At 35.5% G+C, this 15,076-nt stretch overlaps 1 protein-coding gene across 6 annotated transcripts in view; it reads right to left on the reverse strand.

Moving 5' to 3' along the window:
* LOC126915538 (protein NDRG3) overlaps window positions 1-15,076 on the reverse strand; it is a 34,175-nt gene that overhangs the window by 4,090 nt on the left and 15,009 nt on the right. For 4 of the 6 annotated variants that reach the window (XM_050720296.1, XM_050720295.1, XM_050720293.1 and 1 more), the window contains 6 exons: window positions 8,324-8,523; window positions 7,651-7,771; window positions 4,938-5,226; window positions 3,960-4,229; window positions 3,465-3,549; window positions 1,032-1,076 (listed from right to left, as the gene is read on the reverse strand). In XM_050720296.1, coding sequence (XP_050576253.1) covers window positions 1,032-1,076; window positions 3,465-3,549; window positions 3,960-4,229; window positions 4,938-5,226; window positions 7,651-7,771; window positions 8,324-8,519 — 1,006 coding nt within the window. In that variant the 5' untranslated portion in view covers window positions 8,520-8,523. Of the gene's footprint in view, window positions 1-955; window positions 1,077-3,464; window positions 3,550-3,959; window positions 4,230-4,937; window positions 5,227-7,650; window positions 7,772-8,323; window positions 8,524-15,076 lie in introns of all 6 variants that reach the window. The other 2 variants (XR_007710236.1, XM_050720292.1) reach the window with 2 other exon arrangements.

Consider the following 15,076-nt stretch of genomic DNA (forward strand, 5'->3'; position numbering starts at 1 on the left):
CGAACGAAGAGATTAAAAAAATAAAGAGGACAGAATAAATAGAAAGGCACACATGCAAAACGAGAAACAAGAAGGTTAGAATAACGTGTGTGTCAGAGTGAAATTGTTTTATGTGCAAGGCATGTGATTCGGCATAATTTGTTGTTCGCTATTCTACTGCCCAGTATGTGCGGAGTCTTTCTTTCATTGCACATTTTTATAAATACTATCTGTTAATGTCCCACCATGAGTATATGCTGCTATAAGAAAACAGATTAAATAATTTAAAATTTGAAAACAGCCTAGGTATACTTCCGTTCGAAAGATCGACTTCTACGAGGAAGCGATAGTAAGGTGTCTCTAGAAAGATATTTGATTTATCGTTGATTGATAAAGGCTACTTCATACCAACTACCGATAAGAACAAACAATGATAGAACTCAGTCGATAAAACTTTACCATGATCTTGTGATCCTAGTAAATGTATCCTCATTGTAGTGAAGATTTTTAAGAAATTCGTTAAATAAAAAATTAGTCGAATAAATATAGGAAAATGCAATGCAATCTCGAACTAATCCTCTCGCTGTAACTCTTCGTATACATTTCAAAACAATTGTAAAAGTGTTTATCGATATTCTATAGTTTCATCGTGCAAAAGCTCAATCGACGGTTTATTTCATTCACAAAAACAAACAGCGAGAGGGACGACGATTCTAAGATGTATCTACAAGATGTATCAAAATTCACGAGAAATGCACGAGAGTTTAGTAAGTCCGAAGACATAAACCCACGACATCTGCAGCCCAAAAAGAGTTAGCATTGTTTAACAGAATGAACAGTAGTTAGTTGCCTTTTGATAATCCTTCATAGACAGAGAAGACAGAAACAGAGAGAATATACCCGAGGTTGTCCATGATATTGTTAGTACATCATCGTCGGTTAATACCTCCCGATAAAAGTTTGAATTCCGACTTACTTAACACATAGACGTGGCCTAACTGACCAACTGCGCGCTTGACTCCTTGCGGCCTTCAATTCCTAATTACAATTACCTTCGGGTGTTGTCGGCGTCATGGGCTTCCGCGGGGATCTCACCACTAAAAGGCATAAAAAAACAAATTCTCTTTAAAACATTCAAAAAAAAACGGAACAGATGATAACGTAGCGTAGCCATAGCGAATATTATCATAATTGTTTTTACTCTCATTGAAAAAAATCATTCTTGGGTGCGATGCATCGCTAGGCCGATTGTCGTGTACTGATACATTTAAATAATAAAAATTAAGCACCGATTAGATCGCGACTAACGTCCATGTTCATCCTTTTTCGTGCAGTCAAAGAAATTGTTATTCGAATGAAATGGACGCGAGTCGCAAAGAAACGCTTTGGCTATTTACATTGCAAAGTAAGTGTCAAATTCGCTTCTTCTTAAAAAAGAAATTATCAAATAAATCGTTTGATCGGAAATTCTAATGCTACTTCATAACAGTTTACGAGCCATTCGAACAGTAAAAGCGTAAATTCTTGCCGATATTTATTAAAGTACTTTCAGAACAATATACGTTGTATATCTTCTGTCTAAACTACTTGAACGATAGCGTGATTCTTAGCACTGGCAGAAATTCAGAAGCAAAACAAAATAGCCAAAAAGCCGACACTACTTTACTGACTACTTCAGTTGAGCACTAGGTATTAGTATATACGTACCACTCGATCGATCCGAGACGCGTGGGAAATAAAGGCGCAAGTCGGTGAACATGTATTTTTTTTCTTATTTGCCTTCGATAATCATTTTTTTTTTTTTTCTTAAGCTCTCAAATAAATGACAAATGGTGGTGAGACTAAAGTGATGAATTCAACGTAATCCTTTTTCAAACCTCTTTTTATTTATCAAGTCGAGCCAGTGGCTTTCCAACGAAGGAAAGTACATGATCGAAGACGTTGTTAAATCTCGATGTAGCAAGGATGCTGGTGAGATCGTTAGACAGAAAGAGAGAGAGAGAGAGAGAGAGAGAGAGAGAGAGAGAGAGAGAGAGAGAGAGAGAGAGAGAGAGAGAGAGAGAGAGATCAAAATGGTTTATTCGATGCGATGGTTTAAATAAAAAGTAATTTGAAAATTATTTTTTGAAGAGATTTAAAACGTTTCACGTAATCGATCCTTAATGCATCAAGGATTAACAACATCTTGGCATCGCGCCATTCGTACAACATGAAAACTCTATTCGTATAACAGAGACGATCGTAACAACAACAATTAATTAACGATAATCATCACGATAGGAACAATTAATTAATTTAATTAGAACAACTCGGGCGTACTTGGCTAATATTCGCAGATACCTACCATGTAAAATAAGTAATAAATTCATTGTATTTGTTTTAAGCGAATCGATAGTGTAAAAAGGAGTTGGATAATAATTAGAAGGAATAGGCGAGGCGTAGTATCATCGGCGAAGTACTGTATTCACGCGATAAATACACCTTATTTCTTTCTGTTCTGTTGCATATTAACTGGGCGATAGTAGTGGTAAAGCGTTGTGTTATGTGATAAGTGCTATCGTGTTTCTGTGATCAAGAAGCCAAAAAGAATAATAAACTTCAATTACTCGCGTAATTAGCGTTAATCGTTTAAAGGGGTGATAACATATTTTGTATTCGCTTATTATGCGTTTTCAATGAAGCGATAAAAATATTTACGATATTGGCGAACGTCAAGTTACTTCGAATATGATTGCACGATAGATAACGTCTACGTCAGAAAGAGAAAAGTCTGCGATAAAATCGTTTCTATTTAAAGGTGAGGGAACAGAAACAACGTTGCTCGCTACAGCTAAATGCAGCTTAAACCGACTTCCGCACCAGTCTAGCGAGTTCCAAGGCAAAATGGTCGAGGATGACTTCATTTACAAGCGTTACTTCGTTATTGGATCGCATACTACCGGAGTCGGGAACGTCGCGATGAGAGATTATCCGTTCGGTCATAAAACGTTTCTTTCGTTTTTGTATATAACTCGTTAGTTGTGTTGGCTTTGATTCGGGTATACGTGTATATAGGCCAAAAATACCGATACTCGTCAAATTGTAGCAATCGATTGAACGAACTTAAGCCTACGAATATTCACGATTTACGACACTTGCGTTCTCATTTCCGCGTATCGTTGCGCAACAGAGCACGCGAACGTCTTCATGAAATCATTAACGCTAATTCATTGTTTGGAATGTTAAACAACTAATAATGTTGTCTCTTATTTACGTGGCGTAAAGGTTGTAAAGAACGAGCATTAACTCGAATTTTACTACCAGTTTTATTTTAACATATCAATCAATGGGAACTAGTATTAGTTTTATCAGGCGGTCGCGTGCTCTTTTGCGGAATAGCATGGCGCGAGCGAAATTCGTTTATACCGATGAAGATCGATGAGAATAACCATTTGACAATTTGATAATTAACGTCTAAAGCGTGGTTCGTCAGGGCGCTCACTTACCATATCCTTCGCCCTGCAGAAACAGTCGGAAGGCCTCGCTTACTTTGCCCGGTTGTTCCTCCAGTACCATTCCGCAATCAGAAATCTGTCAATTGGACAAATTAAATTAGTTGATATTATCTAGTTAACGATATAGCTAATCTCTTTCACTGTTACATCTAACGTTGCAACAGTATTCACAGTAGCAAAGGAACAATGATAATCCATGTAAAAGGATATTAATGTTCTTTGTAAAAATATTTTCCATTTGAATTTCCATTAACGGTAGTAGGTATGTGAAATAGCATAATAGTAAAAAAGATATTATATTTGTGTACATTTGAATTATTTTGCTAAAAATAATTCGCAATTAAAAGCTCACTGAGAAAACGTTATCAGGCGAATTTTAAGTCAAGTTCACGAAATTCTTGGTGAAAACTCTCTCCACGGAATTAAACTCCAAATGTGTACAATCTTTTAGCACAGAGGGTGATTAATATTGCAAGTGTCTCTTACCTTCATCCAAGAGCTGTTCATCGGATCTAATCGTCCATTTAACGTTACGGTGTCGTCGACGTGTGGGCTCAAAGCACCGGTGATATTCATCACAGGTACACCGAGCGTGAGACCTTCCTTCTTACGCGTCGGGTCTAATTCCCTCGTGATGTTCAGATCTGTACGACGAACATAGCTGTCGATTAATAGCGCTAGATTCGTTGGATTTACACGACGCTCAAAATAGTTCTTGTACACTTGGACGAGGTCGTGGTTTCTTTCCTCCGTACCCTGCAACAAATTGTATACGTGGTACTTGCTGAATCTCTGACAATTTTTTTCTTCGTTGTGTCGAATGTTTACACCATAAACATGACCTACTTCTATTATTTTCTTTTTTTTTTTTTTACGGTGCCTACATATGTGATAACTCCGTTAAGGAGCTACGTGTTGCATAATAAGAGCGACGGAATTGTCGTTGAAGCACTAATCCAATTTCCTACGTTGCTTGGAAACACTCGATAGAATAAGCCTTCGGCATACTCGATTCCGTCAATAATTTATCGATCTACGTTTCCGTGTGAACGTTGCTTAAACTAACTTGCCTTGATGAAACTTTGTGGGTCATCCAGGCTATTGCCTATTCTCTTATATACGCGTATCGTGCCATTTCGTGCTAGAAATTTATTGCTAAGACCTTCTCGTTTAATTGATCTGTTTGCCGATATTAGAAAGAAAGATCTATAATGAATAATATTGGAAAACATGTAATTATACGTTCTGAACACAATATTAAATTCAACATCAATTTCGTTATAGTTTATTATTTTCTAATATTTTATTATTTAGACTTTATGGAAGTTTTATTATCAGAATTACAAAAGAAAAAAATAAACAGTACCGTCGAAGGATTTGAAAAGTAATAGTCTACCTCTCTCGTTGAAAGAATGTGTAGTTTCTCTAGTTAATGTGTTTAGATATGTAAATGCATGCTCTTACCCTGCCAAAGTGATGCCACATCAGATAGTCCAATACACCCTGGGTCATGCCCTGTGACCTCAAATGACGAACGTTCAGCTTCTGGTAGCCCCATTCGATCCAACCTGCCTGCGTCGACACGCAGTTTATCAAGCACAGAGCATTAACCTTCTCCGGATGAGCAAGTGCGAATCTCGCTAGTATGTTGGCCCCGGCGCCGACTCCAAAACCGATTACGGATTTCAGGCCAAAATAGCCCAGTACGAAGAGCAACTGTTCAGCCAGTTCATCCATGGACGGATAGACGTAACTGTAATACGAAAATAAGATTTAGCGTTTTATTTTTCTTTTATGTTTCGATATAATAAATTTATCTTTGTAACAATTTGTCTGTTGGATGTACAGTAAAAAATATTAGGTTTGGATTTGATACAAGAAGGACATTTTACGGGAGTTGCGTTATGTGTCAATGTTTGACACATGCGGTAAGGAAACTAAATTATATGGTGAATTCTCAATTTGAATTGGAATTGATGGTACGTGCAAAGCAATTTTCCATTTGACCTTAGGTGGTTATCTTGTGCCAATATTTATCATTGCATCCTACGTGTGAAACGGGATTTATGTTTTCCGTAATACGGTGCATCAGAGGCAATTAACGTGGGATGTTATTAGTTTCATATCAATAATATAAATTATATTGATTGCATTTAGGTTGTAATTAATTTGCTGATGTATTTGATGATGTATATAATTAAAATTAATGCTGATGTATTTATATTTGCAAATTCTTTCATGCAAGTACACACTAGTAGGAATATGTAAAATACTTCTAAAAATATGATTAGTTGCCATTATGAAATCGTTATTGTAAGTAGCCTAAGGCACGTGGAAAATAATATACGAGATGTTTACATGGACTTTAAGGTGCGAATTTTAAATCACGATCTTGATTCTTCTGACTAAATTACAAAAATCCAATACAATCTCTCGAGTATCACCAAGTCGATCGATCGGAAACAAAATATTCGACTAGATATACTCGGCATCAAATTTTACGGATTTGGCACGCGAATGGAAATAGTTTGTATTTGCTGGTTGCATGAAAATCTGCATTGCAGTCCAAATTACTCTGTAACACTCTGTTTAGCTACGTATACGTCCACCGAGGTGAACCTCGATTGTTTGAGGTCAGGTTAATCGGACGTCGTAGGTAGATAGTGTCAATCTTCCAATTCCACAGTGTAAACGATTCTCAGCGATTGTGTCACGCGGTTTACGGAATTTTCTTCTTCTTACCATCAATCGTAAAACATCGAATCGTATATGATACAAAGTATTTCGACATTTATCATAGAAAACTTTCGTGTATCATGTGTGTTATATAAAACATTTTAAAATTAAAACATTATGAAGGCAAGAGACACAACAGCTGGTGGGGAAAATCAGCAACATACTAGGACAGTTCATCATCAGAAATCGTACTATATGGGTGAAATACTTCACACCCAATAAGATTCCACCATCGCCGTGTTCATAACATCACAATTTACTTTTATACAACAAGTGCAAATACAGCGCTAGATTAGTCTAACACACGATCTATTAAACCTTCTCCACCTTGAGCGTTAAGTCATTCGAGGTACGCGATATCGACCGATCGGTTTGACCTGACCGGTCGCTGTTTAGTCGATAATTCGCAACAGAAATTTTATTAACACTGTGATGAGATTAATTATGATGATTATACGTATTGATCAAATTTGAAACCAATCTGAAATCAATCTTTCGTCAGCTATCGTACATATATCGAAACATTGCTATCGAAACTCTATATAGCATCTAATGTATTTTATTGTTTCAAATAAAAACGATCTTATCGCGTAACTTCGTTTTCATTAAACGACAAGAGCTAGTTCAATGATTGATGATGACAGAGATCTTCGAATAAATTCCTGACCTAACATTTCCTGATTTCATGAGAAATTGAATAACGAAACGACGAACTGCGCAACAGCCGGATAAGATCGAATCCATAGAAATGCAAACGGCGATAGAGGGAAAAGCGTAAGAAAGAATTTGCCGCGCAGGCATGAGGCAAAGGAGAGAAAATCGTTCTTAAGACATGAAGGAATTACCCGCGGTACATGTTAAAATAGGAACATAGTCGGGGCTTCGACTAATTAGAATGTTAATTAGGTCATTGATTTGCACTAATTGAATTCACTGTCGTCAAGTGACGCGCGCGTATCATCCTCTTCAACGATATTTAAATATTCATACGTATAATACGTGCACATATGGTAAACATTGGGAAATCAGCTGTCTCTATTTTTGCTTTTTCGTTTTGTTTCGTCACTGTCAGCTGTGCTGCGCGTTAATTAGCAAACTCGTTACTGCACGTCAAGGGAATCGGTGTTCGAACCTGGTTGATAATTGGAAGTGGTCGCTTATCGACGTTAGGTGTGGCTGCTAGTAATTACTCGTTTGTTGGATCATGTCCGAAATGGAAAAAGAAATTGGTCCTTTGTATAAATTGTTCATCGACTATTTAGTACAAAAACCTAAAGGTTTGCAGCGGTTCCAACATTAAAAAATTGTATTTATTGGAAGAAAAAAAAAAAAGATAAGTTTCACGTTCAAAAGAATAAAAGTTTGTCGGTATGAATATTTAACCGTGAATTTATAACGCGTTTCGAGAAGCGAATAAACTTTCTGTAGAAAATGTACTTACTCCTCAGGCAGCGTGGGTGCACCTTCTTCTTGACCCGGTGCATTCACATGATAAACACAGAAGTTTTCGAGTAAAACTCTCATGTCGATGTAATTAAAGAACGCCTGGAAGCTCGATATATCTGCAAATAACGATCCATGTGTTTCTTTAATATCTTCTGTAATCAAAAATCTTATCCATCCGTATCAAATTCACTTAAAATTATCTATTTTTCTTCTCTCGAGCGATGTAGAAAAATTTCCGGTCAGATTTTTCACTTTATTTTCCAACAACGACATTTTGAAGAATTTTAATTAATATTACCACACTCGCATGCACAGTACATATTAATTAGAATACAGCTGTTGCTTTTAAAATACAAAGTCAAAAATCTATTTGGGAATATTCCGTAATTTTTCTTTAAATTAATCTCTGATATCCCCAGATGAACTCTCATTAATACTATTATAGGTAAGATTTTACACTGCTATATCTTTTTTCTTCTTAGAAATCAATAAAGTCGAACAAATACAATTAAATGTTTCGTTACTATACGATATTAGATGAAAAATAGAAAAATTATTGTTCGAAGTGGTTAGGAATAATATTAGGATGGTATTAGAACAAAATTCACATGGGCTGAAATTTGATCTATGATAGCCTCTGAAAACAATTAGAAACATTGATTACTTACAGTTAAGGCCTAAGTCGTGATAAGTAAGAATGGCAGGTTTTGCTCGGTTCCCTTGCACAGCCACCAGCAAACTCCCTTTGTCAGTTTCAACCCTTTCCTCTCGCACAGAACTGTCGTCTCTCGATAGGCATCTTAGCGGAGGAAATTGAAGTTGAATATTTTTCAGTTCAATGTCGTCCATACTATCTGAGGGCATCGTGCTGCGCATGAAAAGAAGTCTCTTAATCCCTTGACTATTTTGCCACAACTAAATCAATCGAGACATTCTTGGCACACGTGCAAACAAAGCACCAAGTATTCAAAGTTTGTTGAGTCAGACGAAATTTATACTTCGTTGGTGTTTCTTGAGTTAAGTAGGTAGTAGAAACATTGTCTTTATCATTGGTAAAATACTGAAACGTGCTTAGTACTCTGTTATCATTCACTTATAAAGGTATCATTCTTATTTGTGACGTACGTTGCGTTATTCTAATTATCTAAATGTAGTTGCTAGACTCTTGGCAATAATTGAAGGTGCAATCGTTGGCTCTCTGTTTTTAAGTATCGTAATAAAAATATCTAAAAACATAAATTCTCTTCTACTAGCTTTTTCTTTATGAAAGAAGAAAGAAGATATCTCTATCTTCATGCAGCTCTTGGGGAAAAATTGTCGTATTTTAATAACAGCGGGTGTGTTAAGCATTAAATTAAATGCGCGAACAAGGACGTTTAATAAGGAGGAAATAATCGATAGCCTAGAAAATTTAGTGCTGACTTAACCAAGGATCGATAGAAAATTGCATAGTGGAAAATTTATGTTGAATCGATACGCATTTTTTCTCGCGTATTTTTTATGCTCACCTGATATCTATATTTGCACTCTTTATTTTTAATTTTCTCGAACGCGAAATTACATGCTCGTAATGCAAGTAAAAGACGCTCCTGTTAATGTTACATTTTAATCGCTAGACTAATTAGAATATTATTAGGTTAAACGAAGATAGAAGGAATTATATTCAAATGAGGTACGAGAGTGCTAACCCTGAAACTATTGAATATGCAAAAGTTTACAGTGAAATGAAAAGAATCAGCCAGGTGAAAGAAGCTATTCCTTCTTGTTTATTCTCTTTTCATTCGCACTACAGACAAAGTATCATCAAATATTCGCTACGTCAACGCCAGAATATAAAATGTGCCAAGTTGATACTTTCAGCGGATTTGAATGGCTAGTCCTATAGGTTTTTGTCCCTTTCAAAGCGACGTATAAATATTTCGTGAATAAACGTTTGTTTTCCTCTGTTCTTGTGTTTCGGTAGAAATGTTGCTTTTATTTGTTATAATTTCCCTTTGTTTAGCCATATTATTAAGAAATTTTAAATATTCTAATAATCACAATTATAACAGAATAAAAATATAGTTCAAGCGAAATAAATATTATTGTTCTTTATCATGTAGTATTATTGCTCTATAATTAATATTTTATCCCTTTTCATTAATTAATACGTAATATGTAACTCAATACATAGTACATTAGACAAAAGTATCAGAGCACAGTTAGTCAATGATTTATGATCGCTAACGGAGCAGTAATCGCTATATAATTGCTTTCTAATAACTCTTCGCCATACTGTAATTCACAGAAACGATTTGCGCGATAGTTCAACAATTAATATTCATTTGACCCATGAATATGTATATGAATTCGTACAAGTGCGATCGTGTGATATGCATTCGCGCTTAATTAATTAAGTAATTAACCCGAATGTAGCAGAAACAAACCACCCTTCCCATATGCCAAAATTCAGGGCAGGATGTGCAATTTGCGTTACGAATATATGCTCTTTCATCGATATAAACTTTGATCAGTTCACGAATATACATCTCACTTATCAATACCAACGAAACGATAAACGATTATCTGAATACGAATTTCAAAATATCGAATTTTCTTATCACAATTACAAGTACCTTCTTATGGAATATTATAAATGTACGGTGTACAATGGCTTACGAGAGTATTTCAATAAAAAAAACTTTTCTAAATATATATATATATATTATGTGTATCATATAAAAGAGTTTGTATGGCGTACGGCGCGATACGATTTTCATCCTATTGATAAAATTTGAAATAAATCTGAAAATGTACGTAGAAGTTACAAGGTGATTATAACAAACACACACTTCATAAAGAAGACAAGATTTGATATCAGAGAAATTGAAAGCTTTGATAAAGGTCGTTTTTTCCTACGAATCCCAGAATTATAATAATCGTACATTTATCTATTATACCGCCGCCCTTAGTTAGAATATTCTATCATTTCGAAACATCCGTGGAAACTGATGTTTTATTCTTCGTTCAATTGGAAACATTTTGCCATTATTTCATAACAGTCTATCGTATAATTATTTTACATAAGCAAGCTAGATAATTTCCATTAACGCAACAATTAATTAAATGCTTGAGGCAAGACATTGCAATGTAAGAAATACTTGAAATCGTTTGTAATTCATACTTTCAAATGGCATTTACATAAACTAGGTTATACACTGTTAATGAAATTCCAAAAAGTTTTCATATAGCGCATCTGATATGTTCATAAAGATTGTTTATGACGAGTATTCAAATGCTTTCTTGAATTACTATATTTTTCTACAGCTGAATCGCTGATAGCACTTGCTATGCCCACGATGTCGCTAGATGTGCGTGATAAAGGGCGTAATCGGACGCGCGCCTACGGAAGGTATGGGTGATTTGCATAAAACTCGTGGAAACGCTTAATATAAACGCGTACACGCAAAGCCACGTACTTTATTAAAGAAGTCGGTGGTGTAGTGAGCTTTTTATGGTATCGATCCTGAGGACCACGCCCTATCGAGCATGGCGTTGCTGACCGGATCGTGTGTTACTGAAGATGGCCCGTGTCCCCGAGACCGTGCATACCACACGCTTGCATTCTATGCGGTAATCTTGTGATTCGTGTGCGCAATTTCCCTTTGACGCCTGCAGTTCTATTCAGCTGTAGACACATTAAAGAGGAAACACGTAGCACCGCGTTCTTCTTCGTTAAAGCTTCCGTAATGTTCAAAAGTGCATTTCACTCTCCAGCGAAATGGCCGTTTAAGATTCGTTTAACTACGCGTTTATTATGTGATCCAGTAAATCAGAACACTGATTTTCCTCTTTTACGTCTTGACATGTGTATTTATGGCTTTAACGATGATTCTATCATCTTTCGCTTTATTTTCACGACTTATAAAACGTAGCAACTTAGGGGCAATATATTAGAATAAAATAGGATTATTCGTGTCAGCATGACGTTTAAGTAGAAATAGGTAATTCGTCTTGTAATTTGCTAAATTCGATTACGAACAATCTTCGAGCTACATCTCTTCTTTTTCGATATCTTTTCTTGTTGAATCTAAGGTACACAATATTTTCCCAATTCTCTTATTATTCTACTAAAAATAGTGTCTCATACTGTACAAGTTCCACTATTTTGTGAAAAGATCAAGGTTGAATTTTAAAATATCGAATCTTAGTTCTTAGAGTTCCAAGAAATTCTAAAGTGCTTCTTGCAATAAAATCAATGGCACGTTTTATACGACCGTCCTTTCGCAGTATCGTGTAAGGCGTTTCCTGATTTAAATCGCTAGGAAAAACAAATGATACTCGTGGTGATTAATTTGATCATGTTAACCGTTTAAAGAGCACTTGGGCGATGCAACCCGCGCTCTTTCTCTATCTAATACTCGAAGAATTTACTTTGACCTGTATTCCTGAGGATTTACGGGGCGACCCAATTTAGTTTACCGGGGAAATGTCAGGATCTCAGGCTGACCTGTTCCCTACATGCTGATGCTTCTGCAAGTTCGTGCGAGATAAAGGAACGACACCCCCTTCTTGCAGAAATATCAGTGAAAATACCATCCACTGACCTCATAAAGAAGTTACTTTCTTCGTTGGATTCCCGGGGCTGATCCTGCCCTTTTGTTAAACGTTTCTTTTCCTAGCTTTATCATTTAGGAAGACAGCGTTGCGTAAATTGCTTTTCCAGTAATACCATTCTCCTGTTTCTCTTTTTTCATACTGTTTCTTATGTATATATATATATGTAAATGAAAATACTGCTTCTATTTTCTGGTATACAAGCTTTAAGAACGACCTCGTTAGTCAATGTGAATTAATTTCTGCTATAATTTTAATACTCTTTCTGTCACATTCCATATTCCGTTTATTCACGTGGCGCTTGAATGGAGCCGTGATCTCGCAAAAAGAAGAAGATATGGAACGAGATTCTCCCTTTCAAAACGTTGGCACCCGCTGCGAAAATATATCTGCAGAAATTATTTCATTAAATTTATAGCCGAGATTTATAGACACAGCTGGATGGCGGCAGTTTGATTTTACTTGAAAATCAATACGTTATCCTGCGGACATCGCCATACATGTACAAATGTACTCTCAAAGTAATCATTTAGAGATTGAGTCGTTAAAATGTTTCCAAGTATTCGTTAAAAGTGGAACAACATTGGCAGTTTTTTAATATTAACAAATGAAAGTTATTTGAAATCGGTAGTACTCGTATTTACGGCAGAATAGTAATCAGAATAGTAGAATATGTTTGAAGGTAATTTTTAGGAAAACTGTTGGTTCGCTATAATTCTTCTAGCACCGTAGAGGGCCATTTGGATATGAGAGTTCATTATAAATGGAGCCACATATCTATCTAATCTATCTTATCTAATCTAATTTTCTATTATGAACCATTATATTATTGGCTTTATTGTTAAAAGAAAATTCTAGCCTCGAGCGAGTTAAATATCGAACGACATCAATAAAAAGTTCTTCAAAGTAATTTCTCACGCCAAGGAATTTGATGATAAATAGATAAAGTCTCGGTTAGATATACAGCACCCCCTTGTTTACACTGATAGAGCATTGCTTGCGAACGATAGTAACCCAACTTTATTCACTTTATTACTATGATCATATTTCTCTGGTAACGTACACCATAATGTTGTTACGCGAACAGGTGTTGAAACGAACGTTTAAGATTCAGCAGGAAAAAAACATACAAGAGGAAAAACGAGGTTCACGAGAGAAATGTATGTAAAATACTGTAATTTATATGCGAATATCAATATTATTTTTCAATATTTTAGAATTTCTATGTGTATTTTTCGACACAAGCGAAGATGATTAAATTCGTTCAGGAAATATTCATTGCAATATATATTCTATACGAATATTTACTTTATCGAATGCTAGATTCTTATTAGCATACCTATCCAATAATGATAACTGAAAATAAATAGTTTCACCAAAGCTTTTCCATTTACCTTTTTACATTTTAAGACTCGGCTATAATAAAAGTCATTTTCGTTGAAAATACGTTCCATAATTGCAAACGAGAATCCTAATAAGGAAGAAACCTACTAAAGGAAGAGGAAGAAAATTATTACCATCGATCATCGTCCATGAGGCGAACGAAATTTTAAAGATGTCGAGTGCTTCATCTTATCTTAATTAAGAGTTTTCTAATTACTCAAGACTACAATAAAAGACGATTGCCATATTTTTGCGACGAAATACGATGTAATCTAAAAATACGACGAGACATCCAATAACAGGATAATATAACTTGAAGTATACTTCTTGTGTAGATTTAACAGCCTTCTTTTTATGCCTCGATGAATTTAACTTTATCTCGCATAAACGCGATTTTATGTAGGTTAGAGGTTGTAGGTTATTACTGGATTAAGAGTTTAATGCGTTTTAATGACTTTTAAAGGCGCAAAAACGCGCAGGATGCATATAAAATTGCAAGGATATGTAAAATATTCAAGATATAGTATATTTGTAAAAAATATTTTCTAGATAGAATTACTTAGGCTTCAGTTTTTAAATTAAGTTAGAATTCCATTTCCCTCCGTTTCTTTCTATCACTGCTTTCTTAAAAGAAGTATTAATTATTTTAAAAAGATATTATACGTTTCACGGCGAACTGCACTTGCCTTATATTTGATATTTCCTTTAGAATAACAACATGATTTTAACAATATCGCTGTTTTTGAAAATTCATTCGTTGAGATAACTGGTTCTTCTGCTTCTAAGTAGCGCTTCGAATTATCGTTTCCAACCTATTACGTTAATATAATGATCTCATTAATTCTCCAGCTGTTCTAGTTTCCGGTTAAAGATTAAACGGTACTTGTAGTGGTTCGAATATATCGTTTGAGTTCACTTCATTGAATTTCAAAGCACAGCAAATCTGTCTGCGTGTGGTTTCCCGCATCGCTAGCACGTCGCACTATCATTTCCGGTGCAAGTTAAATCCGGTTGTGTTCCTGTCCCAAGTTGTCGATGAAGATAGTAACCATAAAAGTATGTTGTCAACGTATTTTTGCGTTTTCCTTTTTGATTAACTTTTATAATTATGTAAAAAAACCACTGATTCGCAAACATTCGCCAAGTCAGGATTACGATTATCACGAAGCAAGTTGAAATAAATATATTCTGGCTTTGCATTTCACAAGGTATTCGAACAAAACTCATCGATTCCTTCATCTACCTTTTCGCGACAGCTGCTTAGTTTTAAAGTTCCAATGCTCGAAGAAATGGGAATTGATTATTCCAGGATGCGGGCGAAGATGCTGGAATATCGGTTATGCAAATTCTAGACGTCGGTTTGCCTTCCAGGATCCCTCTTTATTTAAAGAAGCTTCGTAGATGCATCGACGATTGGATAATACGGACGAAAATGGATTTCT

This window comes from Bombus affinis, chromosome 4 (assembly GCF_024516045.1).
Source record: "Bombus affinis isolate iyBomAffi1 chromosome 4, iyBomAffi1.2, whole genome shotgun sequence".
Taxonomy (NCBI): domain Eukaryota; kingdom Metazoa; phylum Arthropoda; class Insecta; order Hymenoptera; family Apidae; genus Bombus; species Bombus affinis.